Source organism: Hyla sarda, chromosome 4 (assembly GCF_029499605.1).
Source record: "Hyla sarda isolate aHylSar1 chromosome 4, aHylSar1.hap1, whole genome shotgun sequence".
Lineage (NCBI taxonomy): Eukaryota > Metazoa > Chordata > Amphibia > Anura > Hylidae > Hyla > Hyla sarda.
Genome location: NC_079192.1, coordinates 220,962,025 through 220,986,655, shown reverse-complemented (window position 1 = coordinate 220,986,655; position 24,631 = coordinate 220,962,025). Strand labels below are relative to the sequence as shown.

At 42.3% G+C, this 24,631-nt stretch overlaps 1 protein-coding gene and 1 long non-coding RNA gene across 7 annotated transcripts in view; one reads left to right on the top strand and one right to left on the bottom strand.

The window, feature by feature from the left end:
• The window catches only part of LOC130368994 (pendrin-like), a 222,433-nt gene that overhangs the window by 42,314 nt on the left and 155,488 nt on the right, over nucleotides 1–24,631 (bottom strand). For all 6 annotated transcript variants that reach the window (XR_008892636.1, XM_056573591.1, XM_056573592.1 and 3 more), the window contains one exon: nucleotides 9,496–9,588. Coding sequence is in view for 5 of the 6 variants with exons in the window: in XM_056573591.1 (XP_056429566.1) it covers nucleotides 9,496–9,588 (93 nt within the window). In the remaining variant the exon portion in view is untranslated. The remainder of the gene's footprint in view (nucleotides 1–9,495; nucleotides 9,589–24,631) is intronic.
• Nucleotides 20,551–24,631, top strand: part of LOC130369006 (uncharacterized) — a 97,936-nt gene continuing 93,855 nt past the window's right edge. The window contains exon 1 of the long non-coding RNA XR_008892643.1: nucleotides 20,551–20,682. This is a non-coding gene — a long non-coding RNA (uncharacterized LOC130369006). The remainder of the gene's footprint in view (nucleotides 20,683–24,631) is intronic.

The following is a 24,631-nucleotide window of genomic DNA, read 5'->3' as shown; positions in this document are numbered from 1 at the left end:
ATCTGAATTTACAGGGTCAGACGTGGCTAAACAAACAGAAACCACCACAAGGCTGTTTTCAGTGTGGCCATTGTCGCGCTTTTCAACATATCTGTAAGACAGCGATGGTCCCTACATCTACCTATGGGATCAAACAGTTCATCAACTGCTCCACCGTGTCTGTGATCTATGTAGCTGTATGCACATGCCCTATGCTTTATGTTGGTAAAACCATCCGCCCTTTCAAAAAACGAATATTGGAGCATATAGGTGACATACGGCACTCACGTGATACACCAGTAGCAATCCATGTCAATACAGTACACGGAGGAGCAGTCGGTGATATCAAATTTGTGGGCATTGAGAGAATAATTCCTTCAGAAAGAAAGGGCAACCTTGATAGGTTGCTCTTACAAAAAGAGTGTAGATGGATCTACAATTTGAATTCCATCTCACCATGGGGGTTAAATGAACAATTACAATTTGCTTGTTTCTTATAGTGCGACATGGGTGTTCCTGTTGAGGTGACCACTAGGCAGTTAGGGACGACCTTAGTAGGTCGGACAGGAGTAATTACTCACCTCCTCCCCCTAGAGAGGGTATTATAGATACAGAGTAGGAGGTTCCTGTGCGGGACCGCCCTTTTTAGGGCGGCCCCCCCGCCTAGGCCTAGGGTCGACTCTATAGAGTATAATAGGGTAAGGATAGGTTCCCTAGGGCCCCATTAACCACTGTCAATATCCCCATAGGGCTATCCATCCCCCCCATGTCGCTTATATAATTACACTCCGAACAAAATAAATACAAAAACAGTTTTGGTGCGTGATCTGGCTGATCCCTAATATCTTATCTAATAACATAATCAAACATTACTCTTTTGATACACCTCATTGGAATATAATGAGCTCTCTAGCACACACAGGTACAAATAGTGAGCCATTGTTCATCAACTTGCCCTTAAATCTAATGATTCAAGTCCCTACTATGCAGCATACCTGGTCTAATATAGTGATATACCAATGTTGGGATCCGCCACTGGGGATTTACTAACTTCACTTGCTAATTTAACTGTCACTCCCGGCATCTGCTTTCATTGGTGTCAGCGCGGCGTGTGTTTGTTTACAATAGTTACGCACGCCCATCTGGTTGCGTCACAGAGGGCGGTGCGCGCCGCGCTGAATAAAGCAGCCCTGCCGGCGGAAGTGACGACAGACGCCACATCTCACCGCATCAGGTGAGAGTGTCCGGACACTTCCGGCACCCAGCGGAGAGCGGGGACGCGTCTAAGCACTCTGCTTACAACTAACCGTGAGTTGCATACAGTCTGTTAGAACACAGTACTGGTCTATCTCTCCACAGGGAATATGTTCAACATCGATACCCTCATTTTTTTTGCAGGTGGAGATCACGGAGGCAGATTGCCCCAGACTGCAACTATACACCACGTGTGACTACTAGGGAAAGCCTATATTATTTCTCCCCACAGGTTCCTAAGCTGTATAGGCTCCGAATGAGCAAATACTGTAGGGATAGAAGAAATATTCTTTTTTACAGGCACCCATGTCAACTTATGTGGTATTATTATCTATCATGATAGCGGTCTGATCATTGAGCTAGAATTTTCTTTTAGCTGTAATTGTGGAGCTAGTAGGGATATAACAATCCTCTAGCAAATTATTTATATGATCACTGTCTATACCTCCTGAGGACACCTGCTCAGTACCAGCAGGTAGAAACGCGTTGTGGTTTAAACTATTATCACCCTGTGGTGTGCATGTGCCGCCTAGGGTGATTGGTTGCACTGGACTGGCTGGGCCCTGCAGAGGCCAGTGTAGACCAATGACACTAGTGATCTAACAAATATCATTTATACATCACTAAACACAAAAAAAAACCTTTTTAGCAATTTTTGATAAATTAAAAGCTAAGTTTTATATAAGCACATCCCTGGCACATAGTATTTGACCTATATATTTGTGATTATGCTGGATGAATAAGTTAAATATTGGGGAAGACGTGGACCCCGTTGACCAACAACTACGTCTCTTTATACCTCTTCTTGTCAGGCCTGGGCAGAGCAGATGATGCAGGCAGCACTAATCGCGCTGCCCGCATCATAGGAGAAGCGCTGGCTGGGCAGGGAGAAGAGTGTTCCCTCGCTCCTGTGGCAAACAGCTATTCATATGTATCGGTGTACAAAAGCGGACAGCGGATGCCTCCTCTGGGCGGTTTCCTGAACCGGCCGGGGGTCTGGATGACTGACGGCCGCGGTCCGGATCTGGACCACGGTCCACCAGTTGAGTATCACAGCTATAGATAGTTCTCTATGGGGACATAAAAAGTGTTTAAAAAAAAAGTTTAAAAAATTTAAAAAATCCCCGCCCCTAATAAAAATGTATATTGTCCCTTTTACCCATTTTACCCTTAAAAAGTGTAAACAATAATAATAATAATAATAACAAACATATTTGGTATCACCACGTGCGTAAATGTCCGAAATATCAAAATATAATGTTAATGATCCCGTAAAGTGAACGGTGTAAACATTTTTTTTTTTAAGTCCAAAATTGCTGCTTTTTTGTCACATTTTATTCCCCCAAAAATTTATAAAAAGTGATTTAAAAGTTTCATATACGCAAATTTGGTATCAATAAAAAGTGCAGATCCCGGCGCAAAAAATGAGCCCTCATACAGCAGTGTATACGGAAAAATGAAAACCTTATAGGTGGTCAAAATAGGGCGATTTTAAACATTAAACAAGATTTATTTTATTAAATTTTCCATTTTTTTATGTTACAAATACAATACTCATCAATAGAGAAAACACAGGGGGAGATTTATCAAAACCTGTGCAGAGGAAAAGTTGCCCAGTTGCCCATAGCAACCAATTAGCTCGCTTCTTTCATTTTTAACAAGACTGCTGTAAAATGAATGCAGCAATCTGATTGGTTGCTATGGGCAACTTTTCCTTTGCACAAGTTTTGATAGATCTCCCCCATAGTCTATACAGCAAAGCCATGTCACATCTACAATATTAGTTAATACATACTCCCATAAACCCACCCCTCAAGCAGGGAAAGAAGAGGGAAAAACAAATTAGCAAGCAAATTTAATGAGACCTCCTCTCCATGCAACAAAGCCCTCCCTCACCCTGGCTTCCAAACCAGCCAAATACTGTCGAACTTGGTTTTCCTTTTAACATTACCCCTGGCGCATAGAGACTCATACTCCTTAATTTTACCCACCAGCTTTACCATATCAGAGCTTCTAGGACAGATGTCTGATAGCCATACCCGCAGAATCAAGAGTAAAGCACAGAATAACAATTTAGTGATTAGTGTTGCATATTTCCAGAATCCCCTCGACTCCCTGCATAACCTGCTGAATTGAAGAATTAAATTGTTCCCCCCCAAGGTATCATTGATCAGCTTGATAACTTCTTTCCAATATTTCTGAATAATGGGGCATTCTCAGAGGATATGAAGAAGTTCTGCCTTCTCCATTGAGCACCGAGTACAGGAAGAATCCACCCAATATCCAAATGCCAAAAACTGACAAATACAAGTTATGAATAATTTTCAACTGAATTAATTGAAAACTAGTGTTTAAAGAAATTCTACCCACATTCCTCAAAATATAATTCCAGTGTTTATATGTTATTTCACCCAAATCCTTAGACCAATGTGATTTAGCCTTCATCACATACCTAGTTGAATATTCTCTAACAAGATCTCTATAAATCTTAACCATAAATTTTTTCTTTACTTCCCCTATGTGTAGAAGTGCCATTAATAATGCTCCTGAATATGAAATAAGTTCCTATTTTGTGTACAAACAAAAGCGTGTTTGACCTACTGATATCTAAAGTATTGACAACTTTTTACCCCAAAATTGTTTTGCAAGACTTTAAAACTTACAATTTGTCCCCCACATACCAATTGTGAGATATGTTTAATACCATATTTCACCCACAGAGATCAGTCGGGAATAGACATCCAGTAAATTCCTCTAACCTATTATTTTGCCATATTGAAGTAGAAAAAAGTGCTCCCTTGAAAATGAATCAATTTCTTAAATAGCCTCCACCCCTTATCCATCATCCTCGCATACGTGAATGGGATTCGAAAGCGACCCGCTTCCAAATTTTCAAAAACAGAACTACAACCAGAGTCTGCTAAGACATTACAGTGAATATTAATAATGGATTTTTCCCCCTGGGTAATGATGTTCTTCAATATTCTAGCAAAGAAATAAATATTAAAATTCGGCATAAAAAACCCACCTTCCCTTTTAGGGGTGCACCAAGCTTCATATTTGAGTCTGAGCCGTTCCCTCTCCCAAATAAATTTATTCAGAATTCTATGAATGAGTCTGGGCCGTTTCCTCCCCCAAATAAATTTATTCAGAATTCTATGAAAGTGATCAAACCAGGATTCTGGAATCCATACTGGCATAGCATTAAAAAAAAATAAAAAATAAATAACAATACCTGTGGAAAAACTATCATTTTAATAAGGGCCATTCAGTCTGCCATTGAAAAGGGCAACTTCTGCCAGATTATCATCTTTTTTTCTCTAGTTTACTTATTAATGGTTTAAGATTTGTTTCAATAAATCTATTTGGGGTTCCACTTATCTTAATCCCTAGGTACTAAAATGCTTCCCTTTCTTCTATGATCTTTAAAGGGACAACCCCTCCAGTGCCTGCTTGTCTATTAGTAAAATAAAGAATTTATTCCAATTTATTTCCAAACTGGAAAGTTTTCCAAATATATCAAAAGCCTCAATAATTAACGGAGATTAACTAACCGGCCGTGCACAAATAATAACAGATCATCGGCGTGGGGAGAAATCCTATTTTCCACCACATTTTTTTTTTTAAATCAGATAATTTTTATTAAAGATTTTACAAACATTTTAAATCAACATACAAACAATAAACCCCACCCTCCCCACAAAGAAACAATCCGTCTCTACCCCTATACAGCACATAACGCACGTTCAGCAAGCCAAAGTTCCAATAACCTTCAGACCCAATGGTCAGTCTCTCTCACACGACACTCTCAGAGCTGCAACAAACAGCATCTACATGCCACATTCCAGTAAGGCCACAAAGAGAGGGTACAGAGTTAAACGCAAGAAGTAGAGAGAAAAGAGCCACACTCACAGAACTCCGTAAGGCAAGCCAGCACCACATTCCGAAGACAGGTTTAGAATGTACAGTCATCTATGAATCAGTCGATGGGGGGTCAAAGTGGTTCACCCAGGGTCCCCAGATACCATCAAATTTCCTAACAACTTTACGCTTAACATATATCCCTTTCTCCAAGCGCACTATCTGCGCTATTCTTTTAACAAGATCAGCTACTCCCGGAGGAGACGGTCTGATCCAGAACTGCGCTATAAGTTTCCTGGCCTGATATAGCACACGTAAAATTCCCACTTCTCTCAAGGAGGGATCCTGATCGCAGCCTATAAGGCCAAGGAGACACACCTTAGGAGTTGCACTCAATGTTACCCCGTAAATGGTCTTAATAAGTCGTATCACCTCATTCCAATATGCATGTAAACGACAGGGCAAGTCCACATCATATGCAACAGGTGGGCCTCCAACTTACCACACCTGGGGCAAGAAGAGTCAGACCGAACACCAATGTTATGTAGGAATAGTGGGGTTTTATACACTCTATGCAAAAAGAATAATTGTGATAGCCTATTAGACTCCGATAAAGACAGAGATGGGGTAAGAGAGAGCACTATAGTCCATTCCTCATCACTCAACCCGCCAAGGTCCCTCTCCCATTTTGCACGAACCGTCAAGGGGAAACGCTCATGGTAGAAATTTAACAGCTCACCGTATAGCCCAGATATGACACCAGCTGATTACCGTTTTGCAACCACGGATTCTAGGACCCTGTTAGACTGTACCTCCATCAGCCGTAGCCGATTCTGAGTTTCATACACATGACGGAGTTGCAGGTATCTGTAAAATGAGGAGCGCGGTAAAACAAACTCCTCCTGCAAATCCTCAAAAGATCTCACAACCCCCTGTACAGCTAGCTGCCCCAGTTCACAGAATCCCCTCCTCTCCCAATAACCAGCATCTGCGAAGGAGGAAAAAACCTGCAAGCTCGGGTTACGCCACAGCGGTGTATGTGATAAATAACTCGTTATACCTAGTAACTTACGCGCATGGCCCCAGAGCCTACAGAGGAGCAGGATAGTGGGAGAGGAGTCCGGAGGTCTGGTCAGGGCTCCAATTTCAAGAATGTGTAGCGGCACCCTCCCCCCATGTTTAGCCATAAATAAACGACCCGTAGGCCCCAATAAAGACTTCTCCGCCCACCCTCTTAACTGATGAAGTTGCGAGGCGAGATAGTACAGCCAGGGATTATGCAACGCCAGCCCACCCGAAGATTTAGCCCTTTGCAATGTTTCAAGTTTGATCCCCCCCCCCCCCCCCTCCATACTAATTGTCTAAAAAGTCGCTGTATTCTGTGAAAGTAAATCTTTGCTATCCACACAGGGGAGTTCTGCAGCACATATAGCAACTGCGGCATAAGGACCATTTTTGTTAGATTAGTCCGGCCAACCACCGAAATTGGTAATTTACACCAGCAGACAGCTACCTTTTGTGAACTCTTGTCCAGCAAGGGTGTCAGGTTCCGGGATATAAACATTTTCCACCACATTTAACTGAAACCCTCTAATCCTCGGGAGCCTCCTAATCATAGTGCTAATGGTTCTAAGTACAAGGCGAATAACATAGGTGAAAGGGGACACCCCTGTCGGGTTCCCTGTGATAACTAAAAAAAATTCAGAGGGGGAGTTACCCACCATAAGACTCGCTCTAGGGAATGAGTATAACAGTTGTATCTATTTGATAAAAGATTCTCCTAACCCGAAGCCCCTAAGAGCTGCCCATAGGAAGCTCCACTCCACCCTTTCAAATGCCCTAGTGGCATCTTAAGACAGGATGGAGCGGAGCTTACCCTCCTAACCGAATATTTACAAAAGCTATCTCAATGTTTGCAAACAGAGACCTCTGGGGAATAAACCCAGTCTGTTCTTCCTGGACCAAGCTTTTAATAACCCCAGCCAGTCTCTTCGCAAGAATTTTTGACAGTATTTTAATGTCCAAATATAAGAGGGAAATTGGTCTGTATGATGCTACAAGCATGGCATCTTTATCCTTTTTGGGTCTCAGTATGATGTATGCCTCCAACATTGATTTTGGGAGAGAATGTCCCCTACAGGATGCATTGTAAACTTCAAACATAATAGGGGCCAATACATCAACTAATTTTTTTATACACCCCTAATGGCAACCCATCAGGTCCCAGTGCTGATCTATCAGGGGCAGATAAAATTGCTGCCTCCATCTTCTCCAGAGTAATTGGTGAATTCAAGATCTCGGCTTCCTCTCTAGACACTCTAGGTAAATTCAGGTTTTCCAAAAAAACTGTCAAATCACTATTATGGGCTTGATGACTAGATCTATATAACTTAAGAAAAAAATCTCTAAAAGCCCTCTCAACCTCTAACCTATCTTTAGTGATTTCCCCATTCTCGTTTTCAATAGAGTTAATTCCCTTTCTTACTCCATGTGAGTTTAAAAAGTTCCCCAGTAAGTTGTTAGGCTTTCCCCCTTCACATAAGTATTTATGACCTGCGAAGAAAAGCTTATTGTGACACTCACGTTTCAGTAGACCAGAATACTGGTGGTAGTGGATCCGCTGGGCCTGTGTGGCTGATGACACGGACCGTACCAGGGAGCGGAGTCTAAGGTGCCGCTGGTTTTCACCAGAGCCCGCCACAAAGTGGGTTGGACTTGCTGCAGCAGGCGGCACCCAGGTCGCTACCCCTGGCACGGCTCAACCACATAGGTGGCTGAGGAAATTCGAGGCACAGGTAGGATACGGCAACTCGTGGTCAGGATAGCAGATGTTCAGGGCAGGCGGCACAGTAGCGTAGTCAGGAACATAGCAGGTGGTCAGTAGTCATTCGGCAAAGGAGCAAGGTCAAGTCAAAGAGCAAAGGGTATGATAAACGGCAAGGCAATACTCAGAAACTCTGCAACTCTCAGGCACTAGGGCAACAAAGATCCAGCAAGGAAGTGTGAGAGGTGGAGGAATTTATTAACTGAGCCACAGGTGTTAATTAATGGGTGCACTGGCTCTTTAAATCTCAGAGCTCTGGCGTGCGTGTCCCCGTCCCCTAGGGCACGCGCGCCGGAGCTCTGAGATTTAAAGGGCCAGTGCACCCATTAATTAACACCTGTGGCTCAGTTAATAAATTCCTCCACCTCTCACACTTCCTTGCCGGATCTTTGTTGCCCTAGTGCCTGAGAGAAAGAGTTTCTGAGTATTGCCTTGCCTTGTATCATACCCTTTGCTCTTTGACTTGACCTTGCTCCTTTGCTGCCTGACTACTGACCACCTGCTATGTTCCTGACTACGCTTCTGTGCCACCTGCCCTGAACATCTGCTATCCTGACCACGAGTTGCCGTATCCTACCTGTGCCTCGAATGTCCTCAGCCACCTATGTGGTCGAGCCGTGCCAGGTCTAGCGACCTGGGTGCCGCCTGCTGCAGCAAGTCCAACCCACTTTGTGGCAGAGGAGGTGGCAGGAGGAGCAGGAGGTGAGTGACAGGCACGATGAGAATCCCAGCCCCGCCGGCAGCAGAAGGAGACCGGACCATGAGCTCACGGCCAGCGTGTGGCCGGAGCGCAGATCATAACTCTTAGTATGAGCTTTCTCCCTCTGCCAAGCTCCCAGTGCCTCTTGTGCTTTCTTCAATTCCTCAAAAGCCTTGTGTTCACTAGACTGTGAAAAAGGTACACTCTGCATCTTCTACTGTTTTTCTAAGTACTTCCTCCTTTTCCCTAAGTTGTCTCTTTTTTTTACAATCTCACTGAAGAGAAGCCCCCTAAAAAAAAGTCCTTAAATGAGTCCCAGCAGTACAATAATAGAAAAATATGCAAAGATGGGTATCATTTTAATCATAATGGCCCACAGAATAAAGAAAACATGTCATTTCTACTGTAAAGTGTACAGTGAGAAAACGAAACCCTTCAAAATTAGCAAATTTGTGGTTTTCATTTAAATTTCTTGACTAAAAAAAATATTTTTGGGGGTTTGCCGAACATTTTATGATAAAATGAGATGTGTCATTACAAAGTACAATTGATCACGTAAAAACAAGCCCTCATATGGATCTGTGGATGGAAATATAAAAGAGTTATGGATTTTAGAAGGCGAGGAAGAAAAAACTAAAATGAAAAAATTAAATTAGTCTGGTCCTTAAGGTCAAAATGGGCTTGGTCCTTAAGGGGTTAAACTCTTTAATCAAAGACATTAGTTGTAAAAAACAAACAAACATTAGTGGTGTGAATGTATAGTTGCTCATAGCAGTCAAACAAGTCACGCATTAATAAATTAGGCACAATTACAAATACAGTGGTGCAAATTATGCTATTAATAACACATTTTGGCCTTTGATCTAAGCATACTTACAATCGATTTAACTCCTTCTTTTAGACTTTCGACATTGCCATAGAATATAGCACTGGAGAAACAGATTATTTTTATCCCCTCTGGTTCATCAATCTATGCAAAAATAAAACATTTTAATGTATTGTTAGCAAGACCGTATTTTTCTGTTTTTTGCACAAGCAAATAAAAACAGTTTTACACAATAATTTACCTCTGCAAGTTATTTTTGTAGCATCCAAGTTGTGGAAACTAACAATCAATGGAAAGGGTCCATGGTCGGGTCTAAACACTGTTGTGTGCAGGGCCAGACTGGGGCTAAAAAGCAGCCCCGGAACTCAAACCCAACCAGCCCACATACAATGTTGCCCCCACGCAAGATGGAAAAGAGTGGTGTGCAATGCGTGATATAGCAAATTCTGCTTTATTAAAGGGTTACTTTCATTTAAAAAAACATTTTACATGAGGCCCAGACAGGTCAAAAGTTGTGTTCGCACTGTGTCTCAGTCCTGAAACCTGTTGTGATTGTGAGTTTTAAGCTGGGGAAGCACGTTGTAATCCCTCACTCCCCTGTCAGCTATAAGTCTATGCAGAAAAAAGGTTGTATTTGCCAGCCAGTCTGGGAGTGGATCGTGCTGCCACTGGCTTACTCACGAGTGCAGTGGGTCTCAGGACTGAGATGACTGAGGTGATCACAACTTTTGACCTGTCTGGGCCACATGTCAATTTTTTTTAATGGGAGTTACCCTTTAGGTCACATCCTATGCAATTCCCTTAATTCCCCCAGTATCAACACAAAAAAGGCAGCACCAGCATCACATGGTCAGAGACAGGTGTGCACTTACTTTTTAGTCAGGAGAAAATGTACACTACCGCTATATAGGCACCAGTATTACCACCATACAGTAACTATATAGTGGTCAACAATGGCACTCTGCAGAGTATTAACACTCTGGAGACAGTAAAAGAGGATATACCACTGATCTGATGCAGTCAAAGATAGAATACAGTAGATAAATATTCTAGAGGATATCTCCTAACAGTATGGACAATAAAATAACAATTCTGGAGCAGCTTTTCATAGGACTGTGTCAGGCCTCTGATATTCCTCTTAGAAATGTATGATTGTATGATTATATAAATAAATAAAATATTATATGAATTAAATAAATACATTTACAACTACAATTTCTCTTCTCAATGGTGAGTCTCTACACATTAAAGGCATTATCCAGTGAATTATTTAGTTTGTAACCAATATGCTGTATAATACCCCTGCCCCCTTTTAGCCTCCAGTATCAGCGCCCCTGTTTCCACTGACACTTTGCTTCCCGAGGCTGCAGTCACTACATCACATTGCCGCTCCACAAATCACTGACTGAGGAAGGATACTGCTGTGGTGTCAGCGGAGTTCAGAGCACCTGTATCAGAGGCTACGAGGGAGCTAGTTATACAGCCTGCATACATTAGTAAAAAAAAAAAAATTCTTCCTTAATAACCCCTTTGACAGTGTCCATAATACAATGATGACAGTACCAGTTTTTGTAGGGTCACTGGTAACAGCACAGTCAATTCGTCTTAGGCTACATGGGGACAATGCTTCATAGTTAAAAAGTATAAGTGTTACAAAACTAGCAGAGTAGGCCATGCCTTTTCATACACATCCAAGAGGAATAAGGTTACAACAGCTCTATGATGCTCTATTAAAGGAGATAAGTGGCGTAAGTGCAGAGTCACACACAGCGCATATGCAGCGTAAATTTAACGCTGCGAGAAATCCACTGCACAGTGGGAAATATGATGCTCATTTTGCTATACACAGAGGGCATACACAGAGGCCTTTCCCCACCACAGCCCTGTGTGAACAGTAGGGGTTGGAGGCAGGTCGAAGCACAAGTATGTTGATGGCTCAACCTGCCTCCAAACCTTACTGCACACACGGGGAAGCCCTGTGGGTATGCTCATAGCAAAATGTGTATATTTCCCGCTGCACAGTAGATTTCTCGCAGCATTGAATACGTTGCGTATGCATTATGTGTGACCCTACCCTAAAGGTAAATTATTATCTCATACAAGGTAAAACAAGGATTAACTATGTAAGGAAAGAATTTATTTGCTTTGCACTCGTGCACTTTACTGATCACCATTGATGTGTGTTTGGCACAAGTTTCAGGCACGATTTTGCAAGTGTTATATTTTTTAGGTCACTATTTGCACTTTCTAGTTTTTTTTCCCTTTGCAGGAGCATGGTCTTGTATTGATTTATAGACCCATATACACTCTAACTCTTTGGGCACTAACTTTTGGACACCCCTCCTGCCTTCATTTGATCAATTAATATTACATTTTTATTCTATATCTTCATATAAACACGTATTTAACTATTTTATTATATTTAATTGATGTCAATTTTTATTGTGTCCTTGTGTGTATTGTATCTTTGTAATGATATACTGATTTAATAAAATAAATATTTTATATGAACTTTAATTATTCTTATTTTCTTTTATTATCTTATATTTTCTTTTATTATCTTATATTCTTTTATATATTCTATTTGGGTTACATGAGTGCGCGCCCAGTGTGCTTTTAGGTGTATATGGCAGGAGCGGTAACTGGTCATCCATAAATCCAGTGACTCACAGGTGACATCTTTGATTGTACACATTCTCTTTACTTTACAGTGTCCATCTGTCCCAGACTGATATGACTTCTTCCCTGGCCCCTTCACTTCTGCAGCCATCCTCCAGGCTTTAGGCTATGTTCAGATGTGCTGTTTTTCTGTGTTTTTCCTGCAATTTTGCTAGGTTTTTGGATAAACTGATGCAAACATTTCTTCTGCAATTATGCAAAGCATGGTAAAATAGTTTCGTTTTTTTTTTTCTATGATTTTACCAAAATCACAGGAAAAACACCAAAAAAATTCTGAATAACTGAACCAGGTGAACACAGCCTTATAACAACACATATAAATTAAGAGCTCTTGTATGTTATTCAGACCGTAGAGCAGAAGTTGACATTGCTGATAACAGGGAGTAACAGACATTCATCCATCCTACAGTCAGACTCTGCAGGATGCATAAGGAGAACAATAAGTATATACCTACCCCAGTGCTATGACCTCTGTTGCAGCCTCAGGTTTACCTAAATCAGTAGTCTTAAACTGTGGCCCTCCAGATGTTGCAAAACTTCAACTCCCAACATGCGCGGGTGCTGGGAGTTGAAGTTTTGCAACATCTGTAGGGCCAAGGTTTGAGACCACTGACCTAGATGAATCTGCCCAATAGTATTATGCATTATCCTAGCCCTGTTATGACCTCTGTAAGGGCTGATTATCCCATGAGTCAGAGGTCATATCACTGGTGGTCACATCATCCCTTATGCTTGTCCCTACTCCACTCCCTGACAGTAATAAATTACATAGCCTTCCCAGCCTGAAGAAGCTCATGGGAAGACATAAGGAACCTCATCATAAAAGAGAATGTCCAGAGACCTAGGGTCAGAGGGCGGAGCTACCAAATGTCAGGGGCGGAGCAACCAAATGTTGGGGTCAGAGCTACAGAGTGCAGGGGCGGAGCTGCCAAATGTTGGGAGCGTAGCTACTACCTCTCCTGAGGCCCGAGGAAGATAGATTGCAGGCTATGCTTTCCAGCTGAGTGCTCACGCAGAACCGCACAGGAGAACGTCCTCCTTGCTCCTGCTTACTGAGTATAGTATGATAAAACAATACCATTGCTGTGTGTAAGCAGAAGGACCGTGCGGCACTTCCACTGGCCAAACATTAGGTGCAGGAAGCGGGCCAGCCCACAGTGCAGACGGCCTACCGAGAATTCTCCTGGTGTCCCGGTAAGCCAGTCCAACCCTGGTTGTATGTGTCCACATAACAATATATTTCACAGGTGCCCCTTACAACAGTGCCATCACAGAAGTCACATCTATAAAAGTGTTGGCAACAGACACCACACAATAGTACTTAACACCAGTTGCTGCTTGCTCAGACCTAGAGGAGATTCAGTGACAAAAGCAGAATACACATAGCTAAAAGGGTGTGCAGTTGTCACCCAGTTGCCATTACATTGTTAAGCAAAGGTCTAGGTACATTGTGCCTGATATTTTATTATTTAGAAACCTACAAGAGACAGCAGTGGTATGGTTTTCACCATAATGCTCTTTAAAGTGGGCTGGGTGAGCCAAGTAGATTTAATTTTTCAAATTTACATGTTAAAGAATCAAGTGTATCTAAAGGGTTTGTCCGAGAGTTTGGCAAATTAAAGTAACTGCACTAAATGATGCAAAATAAACAACAAAGGTTACCACAGGCTTATCAGCGCTGGAGCTTTGAGGTATTTAAAGGGAAACTGACAGCAGCATCAGCCACACTAACCTGAATACACAGATTTATATTGCAGGTGATGCTGTTTAAAATGCATTTTACCCATAAAAAATCTGTTGTGCTATTCCTGAGCATCTGTATTTATCCAGACATGCAAATGTCATTTTCTGAGCAATGGAGGCAGTCTCTAGCCTTTTAACTCTCACACAATTAACCTGTATATTCAGGTTAGTACATGTGATGCTGCTGTCAGTTTACCTTTAAGAGATATGTAAATGTTATTTAATTTTGTAACATTTCATGGAGTGAAAAAACAAGAAGTATGATCCACCTTTCTACAGGTATAGTTCAGGCCGTCTACATAGAATTCCAAGGCATAAAGAAAGCACTGGATACTAAAACTTTACAAAGTGACATTGTAAACACTTCCGACATGGAGGCCACTCCCTCTGACATGTTTCCACCCTGCCAGGCCTTATTTATAGGCGAGTTGGATACACAGGTAAATGCTTACATAGAGCAATAAACACATCCACTATACACATGTGTATAATTAAACAATGTGACTACACAAGTGAGACATCTTCTTCACCAGTATGAACCGAGATATTTCTCTTTAAGTTTAAGGATAAAAATGGCTTGGGGGGGGGGGGGGGGGGGCATTACCTGCCTTACTGCCAGGTTATGGTGTTACTTCGACCCCGACTCAGGGATCTGACCAAGGAATACACCCCATCTTTTGACGAACTTTTGACATCTAGTTCCCCTTATAGTTCCTTGTCTGAGCTTTATAGACATCTTAAAAGAAAGGGTAGTGACTCACTGGCCACAGGTTTATTTAGCTATTGGGAGTCTAAATTAAACACTGAATCCTTGACTCTGCCTGTATTGGAGAGGTGGGCTAAAATTCATAAGGCGGTTGTGAGCGAACTTTGGAGGGAAACTCATTTTAAAATCATACATCACACAGTTTATGGGTTCACACTCCCAAGGACTCCTGACTGCCCTGACAGAATAGAAAATTGCCCGAATTGTGGAGATTACAAAACGGATTTGATTACAAAACGGTCGGGACAGGCGGACAGATTTTGGAGGGATCTCTTCTCTATGTTGTCTGGGAAGTTGGCTGTCACTCTGCCGGTAGATCTGGCCTTGATAGTTTTACACATTGGACCGAATAATTTCATGCATAACTCTGCTACTTCATACCTTCATTCTAGTGGATAAACGATGCCTCCTCTCCAATTGGTTGGAGGCGACTATGCCAACTTCATTGGAGGTAGTTCAGCAAATGGAACATAATTTTTTTTTTGATCAGGCCGAGATTCTGAGAACTAAGGAGAAGTCTGTGAAAGTATTCTTCAAGAAATGGAAGACATTTATGGTCTCCTTTCTGGATAATACTGAATTAGACTGAGCAGTTCGCCCCTTTATTGACACTGCTTGGTACCTACGAGAAGCCTGGCAGGTTCATTGGGACGTTTACAACTCCACTGACATGTTCTCTGTTACAGGTTAGTAGGGCTTTAACAGGTCCCCTGGGAAGTTACGGTAGTTGAGGAGTGAGGTCCTTGACACGCCCTCAGTACTTGTTCAATATTTATTTTAGCTATTTCATGGAGCTGATATTTCAAGGAGAACTACCGTATTTATCGGCGTATAACACGCACCCCCATTTTAATAGGGAAATTTAAGCTAAAAAAAAAAATACATATAAGATAAATAACAGACTAAATGCCATATCATCCCTCTAACTTTGATTTTGCCTGAACTTCAGTTTGGTCCCCCCTTCCAGTGCCACATCATTCCTCCCTTTTATCAGCCCCTGTGCCACATTTACATCCACCCCCCCCCCTTACCCTCTCATCATTCCCACACTGTCTCATCATTCCCCCACTGTCTCATCATTCCCCCACGCTCATCATGCCCCCTTGCTCATCATGCCCGTTCCCCCCCGTTTTTGATATATATTTTTTTCCCCCATGTTCCTTACCTAGCCGCGCTCGGCAGGCCAGGTCCGGTGTCGGGTCTTGCGGGCTGTGGTCAGTGAAGCAGGATGAGTGACGTCCTCTGCCGGCTACACAGCATCAGGGATGTCACTCATCATTCGCTGCAGCCGCCACTGGTCAGTGTGGCCGCAGCGCTGACTGCTTGTTTAACTTCAGCAGCCCAACCGCAGCCACCTTAGAATAGTCACATGTTTAGTTATTATTTCTGTAAGTGTGTGTGATTTCATACAGTGTCCCGACCTCCGTCTGTATTGTAAGTTTATTTTGTTGATGTTTTACACTCTGCACTTATTCAGGCAGGGACTGTCACCGTGGTTGTGGACCCGTCACCTAAGGTGGGTGTGCAAGTAGGCAGGGCAAGTGGGAGTGGGTGAGTTCAGGGCTTTACTCTTCCCTGCCCATACGTGACAATGGTCACATAATCTGTCTTGTAGACGTATCCAATATTGAACAGGGATTATTGTTCAAATATAGCACAAAAATTGGTATGGCTTTATTTGTATTTTTTAACCCCATTATTGCCTTGAGAACACAGCCAATGAAATTTTCTCTTTTTTGTTTTTTTCTTCATAGCCTTCTAAGAGCCATAACGTTCATATTTCCATCCACAGAACAATATGAGGCTTGCTTTTTGTGTGACCAATGGTACTTTGTAATGACCTCACAAATGTTACCATAAAATGTGCGGCAAAACCACAAACATATTGGCCGTCATTTACTATTACTATCTGTCTGCGCCAGACTTTGCGCCAGAATTGAAAAAACCCCGACTAACTCTCCATTTTGCTGAGAAAACCCGAAAAGGGGGTGTGGCCGCTGGGGAAAGAGAGCATGGTCCCTGAAAAGGGCCGTGTTCCCGACATTATTACAAAAATCCAACATATTTACTAAGGTGTCCACATAAACTTTTTTTTAACCATTTATTTACAATTTTTATGTCCCCATTGAGGACTATAAGCATAGCACTGATCAGTATTATTTGTGATCTACCCTATGTTTGCGCCCCGTGAGAGTGGCCAGAGGGAGGTAAGGAGACCTCCGTCCGCCATATTGGTTGATCTGATCTCCGCGGTCATGCCACGGGTGATCCAATCAGCCATCAGAACTGCCACATTGCTGCTGATGCTGTGATTAGTACCGATTACGGCATCTGAATGGTTAATGGTGGGCATCGACGTGATTCCTAAATCTGCCATTACTGGCAGGTCCGTGGCTGCTGATAGCATCCGGAACCTGCCATGCATGAAGCGAGCGCAGCTCGATTCATGTACAGGATGTAAATGTATGTCCTGCACCTGGTGTGCTAAGTACCAGTGCATCAGGACACACATTTCCGTCCACTGTCCTTTAGGGGTTAAAGAAGCACACTCACCATCACTAGTCCTACAGCGCCATTTGTTTTTTTCCATTGCAGCTGCATTCATGTTTTATTAACTAATTTGGTCAAATCTTCCAGTGACTAATGGTAACAACAGGATGTCAGGCTCTGACTTCCTGTGGACTAAAGGATGACATCATTATCTACTAGATCCCTTCTACTAGATCTCAGACCCATTCCCACATCTCTTCTTCTAGATTCATCTGTACTGAGCCTGTGTTCACACATTGCTTTTCTTGCTGGTTTTTTTTTCAGTTTTAGCTGTGATTTTCACCGAATCATGACAAAAATGGAGAGTGTACCGTAATTGTGCAAAAATTTTTAAAACCGTGTAATTTCTACCTACGATTATGGAAAATCGTTACAAAAACACCTAAAATACAGTAACAAGGTATGAAAATTCTGTAAAAGATGCCTAAAGATGTCTTCACAAAACACCTCAATTATAATGATAGGTCAAATCAACTTCTCCTCATGGCAATATTTCTATCACAAATACACGTTAAGTAAGAAAACACATCAGAACAGCACAGTATGAACTGGCAGTAACCAACTTAAAAGTCTAATGAGTTCACCTGGGTTATCTCTAGCATTAGCAGTCTAATGAGATGACTAGCTGCAATAGTCAAATACCACACCCAAAGCCAGAGAATTCATGGGAAGTGTAGGCTGAATTACAGAACTTTTATCATTATGCATTAGTAAACCAAAATGGAGCCTATCCAATGCACGACACATCAGCAAAAAAAGATAAGAAAAAAAAATCCCAGATTGCTTCTTTAAAGAAGAAATAAAAGTAATGTTTTAGTATCCAGTGCTGTTTCTCTTCTGCCTTGGAATTTACTGCATTTAGATAAACTTTTTAAAACCCCTAAGGGTCTATTCCCACAGGCAGAATTTTCATTGGCGGAATACCGCCAGCGGAATTCCATCTGAAATGAAAGCCCATGCACATTTATGGGAGTCTGCACTCCCATTGACATTATTCCGCTAGCAGAATTCCGCAAGCAGGATTACCAAAAGTTCAACGGCAGTGCGGAATCCCATAGAAGTGTATTGGGACCACCCCCCTCCCATAAATACATGAGTTGTTGGGAGGAGGACCTTGGTACTTCTATTACTCTCCCTCAGTGGCGTGTGATATGGGAACGGAACTCAAAGGCTTCTATATGCACGGCCTATAAAAAGACACAGTATAAGTTACTCATGGGCTGGTATCATACCCCAGCCTTGCTTAATAGGTTGAATCCGGTTATCTCCCCTCAGTGCTGGCGTTGTGGGGTGGGTCTGGGTACTACCTTCCACATATTCTGGTCCTATTTGGACCCGGGTTAGGGGGTTGATATTGGGGGTACTTGAAGCCTTTGTTCCCTTAACCCTTTGTTCCCTTAACCCCTGTCCAAATCACAATTTAAGCTATTTCTCCATATCTTTCTGGCAGCCAAGACCCTGATAGCGAAGTGTTGGAAACGAAGCCTTCCCCCCTCTGATGATGACCTCCGAACAAGGGTGCAGGAGGTTCGCTCTCTTGAATATCTCACTGCTTCTCTAAACAATACTGTCCCGAAATTTTTCTCTATATGGGACCCCTGGGATAGTTTTACAGCCAGTGAGACCTCGTGACCCTCTCTTCTTCTTTTCTCTCTATTCCTGACCTTCTTCTTTTCCTTTTCTATGTGTTCTCTCTTGGTTCTACCTTTTTGTTTGTCGTCAGTCCCTTGTCCTCCCCCCCCCCCCCCCTTCCCTTTTCCCCTGTTCCTTGTTTTATGTTTTTGTATAATGATTATGGCAGTATTGCCACATTGTGCGGCGATCTTGTTATAGGCTTATACTCATTTGTGGGATTGCTATCCCTAAAAGATTGTTTGGTTTGTTCCTTGTATTACTGAAACAAAAATTGTTCAATAAAAATTTACAGTTGAAAAAAAAAAAAAAAAAGAAGTGTATTGGGCTTTCATTTGAGGCGGAATCCCACATTGACCCGATGTCAAAGTAAAATGAGAAAAAACCTTCTGAATTCCATTCTAAATTACCATAGAAAACCAATTTGTATGGTACAAAATGAATGCATTTCAAATAGCTTGCTCAAGCAAGTACAAAAACTGTTTTATGTAGTATTTAGCCTATTTTATCAAACACGCAGCTTGTGAGGTGCTGATCTGCTCTATCCACAACCTTATGGTGAAGTTATAATCTCAAATGGCTTTCTGTTTTTGCTTTATTTTGTCTGTCCCTTTTTCTGACGTCTTTCTTATCTTTCCATTATACAAATTGCACACAGTGTTTTAGTTATTAAGGAGGTAGGGAAGAACAGATTGGAGGTATATTCTGATCTGTTGTTCATGCTCCTGTTCTTCCTGTCATTTTGCAGGGTTCCATCTACCCCATCCTCCGCCCTCCTCATCCCTTACCTCTTCACTGTGTCATAAAATATTTTATGTGAAAACAGACCAGAGCAAAATATTTTCCCATCTGTTGTTCCATCCCCCTCCTCACCTACTCTCCATGTCATTAACCCCTTAAGGATGCAGCCCTTTTTCACCTTAAGGACTGAGCCCTTTTTCGCAATTCTGACCACCGTCGCTTTACGCATTAATAACTTTAAAACGCTTTTACCGAATTTTCTGATTCAGTTTTTTCGTGACATATTCTACTTTATTTTGGTGGTAAATTTTCGTCGTTACGTGCATCCTTTTTTGGCGAAAAATCTCAAAATGTCATGAAAATTTAGAAAATTTTGAATTTTTCTAACTTTGAAGCTCTCTGCTTGTAAGGAAAATGGATATTCCAAATAAATTTTATATTTATTCACAAATACAATATGTCTACTTTATGTTGGCATCATAAAATGGACATATTTTTACTTTTTGAATAAATTAGAGGGCTTCAAAGTAGAGCAGCAATTTTCTAAAATGTCATGAAAATTGCTAAATCTGAAGGGACAGATGTTACAGAACTACAACTCCCAGCATGCCTGGGCAGTCTAGGCATGCTGAGAGTTGCAGTTTGGCAACATCTGGAGGGCTACTGTTTGGGCACCACTGTAACAGTGGTCTCCAAACTGTGACCCTCCAGATGTTGCAAAACTACAACTCCCAGCATCCTGTCTGGGCATGCTGGGAGTTGCAGTTTGGCACCCACTAGGAAGGGCAGCAGTAAATATCGCAGACATGTCAGCAGAGAGCACTGTAGTCAGAGAGAAAGGAACTTAAAAAAGAGAAGATCTTCCTGTGGAGCATACAACAGCTGATAGGTACTGAAAGGGTTAAAAAAATTTAAATAGAAGTAATTCATAAATCTGTTTAACTTTCTGGCACCAGTTGATTAAAAAAATATGTTTTCCAGGGAAGTAGCCAAATATGTTTTCCAGAGAGAATGCAAGGGAGGGAGTATTCCAAAGCATACAGTGTGACCAGAGAAAAAGGGGGAATTAACAGCAAAAGGGCAGAAAACGGATTGAACACTTACAGGAGGTGCAAACAGTAGCACAGGTGAGAAGACACTTCATTTATTTCACCTTGAAGTAACAAGAATACAACTATAACTAGAAGAAACTACTATTCAGCAGCTCTCCCTACACTTAAATAGGCACTCTCATCAAAACTAATTTTTGCTATTACACTCCTTATGGTAAATGAAAAATCGTTCTGATATACTTTGTTTAAAAAAAAAATGAAGTTTTCTATGTTTTATTTGTGTTTAATAAAGCTGCCACTAGGTGTCTCCCTACTTGTCCAGAGCACATCCCCCCATCTCATGCACAGACTTTGGACTCCTGCTGGACTGGCAGAAGTCCAAACACAGAAAATGCAGTCTGGAGTGCTGAGGGGGGGGGGCAGTCTTATCCAATCATAGCTCATCTCACACTTAACTGCCGTTTGCTGTTGGACGCAGAGAAAGGTTTATCATGATATTGGCAGTGAACTGGGAGGATTATAACATTCATCAAGTTAATGAGAGGTACTCTTTAAGCTTAGCCTGAGCTGTGGATGGGATTTTAAAAAGGACATAACAGTTTTGATGAGCACAGCTCAGGTTATGTTTATGTCCTTATTCTGCACCCACCTAAACAGTTAGGTGTTTAACCCCTTAAGGACCAGGCCATTTTACACCTTAAGGACCAGAGCGTTTTTTGCAATTCTGACCACTGTCACTTTAAACATTAATAACTCTGGAATGCTTTTAGTTATCATTCTGATTCCGAGAATGTTTTTTCGTGACATATTCTACTTTAACTTAGTGGTAAAATGTTATGGTAACTTGCATCCTTTTTTGGTGAAAAATCCCAAAATTTGATGAAAAAAATGAAAATTTTGCATTTTTCTAACTTTGAAGCTCTCTGATTGTAAGGAAAATGGATATTCAAAATAAAACATTTTTGGGTTCACATATACAATATGTCTACTTTATGTTTGCATCATAAAATTTATGAGTTTTTACTTTTGGAAGACACCAGAGGGCTTCAAAGTTCAGCAGCAATTTGGAAATTTTTCACAAAATTTTCAAACTCGCTATTTTTCATGGACCAGTTCAGGTTTGAAGTGGATTTGAAGGGTCTTCATATTAGAAATACCCCATAAATGACCCCATTATAAAAACTACACCCCCCAAAGTATTCAAAATGACATTCAATAAGTGTATTAACCCTTTAGGTGTTTCACAGGAATAGCAGAAAAGTGAAGGAGAAAATTCACAATCTTCATTTTTTACACTCGCATGTTCTTGTAAACCCAATTTTTGAATTTTCGCAAGGGGTAAAAAGGAGAAAATTTTTACTTGTATTTGAAACCCAATTTCTCTCGAGTAAGCACATACCTCATATGTCTATGTTAATTGTTCAGCGGGCGCAGTAGAGGGCTCAGAAGGGAAGGAGCGACAAATGGTTTTTGGGGGGCATGTCACCTTTAGGAAGCCCCTATGGTGCCAGGACAGCAAAAAAAAACCACATGGCATACCATTTTGGAAACTAGACCCCTCAGGGAACGTAACAAGGGGTAAAGTGAACCTTAATACCCCACAGGTGATTCACGACTTTTGCATATGTAAAAAAAAAAAAAAAAAATGTTTTACCTAAAATGCTTGGTTTCCCAAAAATGTTACATTTTTAAAAAGGATAATAGCAGAAAATACCCCCCAAAATTTGAAGCCCAATTTCTCCCGATTCAGAAAACACCCCATATGGTGGTGAAAAGTGCTCTGCTGGCGCACTACAGGTCTCAGAAGAGAAGGAGTCACATTTGGCTTTTTGAAAGCAAATTTTGCTCTGGGGGCATGCCGCATTTAGGAAGCACCTATGGTGCCAGAACCGCAAAAAAAAAACCACATGGCATACCATTTTGGAAACCAGACCCCTCGGGGAACGTAAAAAGGGGTAAAGTGACCCTTAATACCCTACAGGTGTTTCACGACTTTTGCATCTGTTAAAAAAAAAAAAAAATTTTTACCTAAAATGCTTGGTTTCCCAAAATTTTTACATTTTTAAAAAGGGTAATAGCAGAAAATACCCCCCAAAATTTGAAGCCCAATTTCTCCCGCTTCAGAAAACACCCCATATGGGGGTGAGAAGTGCTCTGCTGGCGCACTACAGGTCTCAGAAGAGAAGGAGTCACATTTGGCTTTTTGAAAGCAAATTTTGCTCTGGGGGCATGCCGCATTTAGGAAGCCCCTATGGTGCCAGGACAGCAAAAAAAAAACACATGGCATACCATTTTGGAAACTAGACCCCTCGGGGAACGTAACAAGGGGTAATGTGAACCTTAATACCCCACAGGTGATTCACAACTTTTGCATATGTAAAAAAAAAAAAAAAAATTTTACCTAAAATGTTGGTTTCCCCAAAATTTTAGATTTTTAAAAAGGGTAATAGCAGAAAATACCCCCCATAATTTGTAACACAATTTCTCCCGAGTACGGCAATACCCCATATGTGACCCTAAACTGTTGCCTTGAAATACGACAGGGCTCCAAAGTGAGAGCGCCATGCGCATTTGAGGCCTAAATTAGGGATTGCATAGGGGTGGACATAGGGGTATTCTACGCCAGTGATTCCCAAATAGGGTGCCTCCAGCTGTTGTAAAAGTCCCAGCATGCCTGGACAGTCAGTGGCTATCTGGTAATACTGGGAGTAGTTGTTTTGCAACAGCTGGAGGCTCTGTTTTGGAAACAGTGGCGTACCAGACGTTTTTCATTTTTATTGGGGAGGGGAGGGGGGCTGTGTAGGGGTATGTGTATATGTAGTGTTTTTTACTTTTTATTTTATTTTTTGTGTTAGTGTAGTGTAGTGTTTTTAGGGTACAGTCGCACGGGCGGGGGGTTCACAGTAGTTTCTCGCTGGCAGCTTGAGCTGCAGCAGAAAATTTGCTGCAGCTCAAACTTGCAGCCGGATACTTACTGTAATCCTCCGCCCATGTGAGTGTACCCTGTACATTCACATTGGGGGGGGGGAACATCCAGCTGTTGCAAAACTACAACTCCCAGCATGTACGGTCTATCAGTGCATGCTGGGAGTTGTAGTTTTGCAACAGCTGGAGACACACAGGTTGTGAAACACCGAGTTTGGCAACAAACTCAGTCTTTTGCAACCAGTGTACCTTCAGCTGTTGCAAAAGCTACAACCCCCAGCATGTACGGACAGCGGAAGGGCATGCTGGGTGTTGTAGTTATGCAACAGCGGGAGGCATACTACTTTGGCTGGGGATGCTGGGGATTGTAGTTATGCAACAGCTGGAGACACACTGGTTTGCTACTTAACTCAGTGTGCCTTCAGCTGTTGCAAAACTACAACTCTCAGCAGTCACCGACAGCCAACGGGCATGCTGGGAGTTGTAGTTATGCAACCACCAGATGCACCACTACAACTCCCAGCATGCACTTAAGCTGTTTGTGCAAGCTGGGAGTTGTAGTTACACAACAGCTGAAGGTACACTTTTCCATAGAAAGAATGTGCCTCCAGCTGTTGCAAAACCATAAGTCCCAGCATGCCCATAAGTGCATGCTGGGAGTTGTGGTGGTCTGCCTCCTGCTGTTGCATAACTACAGCTCCCAGCATGCCCTTTTTGCATGCTGGGAGCTGTTGCTAAGCAACAGCAGGAGGCTGTCACTCACCTCCTGCTGCTGCTTGATCGCCGCACAGGTCAGTCCCGCCGCCGCCGCCGTCGTCGCTCCTGGGTCCCCGATCCCAACATTAACGCCGGGGATCGGGGTCCCCAGCACCAGGGGTGCACGTCCCGCACCCGCTCACGTCCTCCGGAAGAGGGGCAGAGCGGGTTGCGGGAGTGACACCCGCAGCAGGCGCCCTGATTTGTCGGCCGGTAATCCGGCCGACGAATCAGGGCGATCGTGAGGTGGCACCAGTGCCACCTCACCCCTGCAGGCTCTGGCTGTTCGGGGCCGTCTCTGACAGCCCCGATCAGCCAGTAATTCCGGGTCACTGGGTCACTG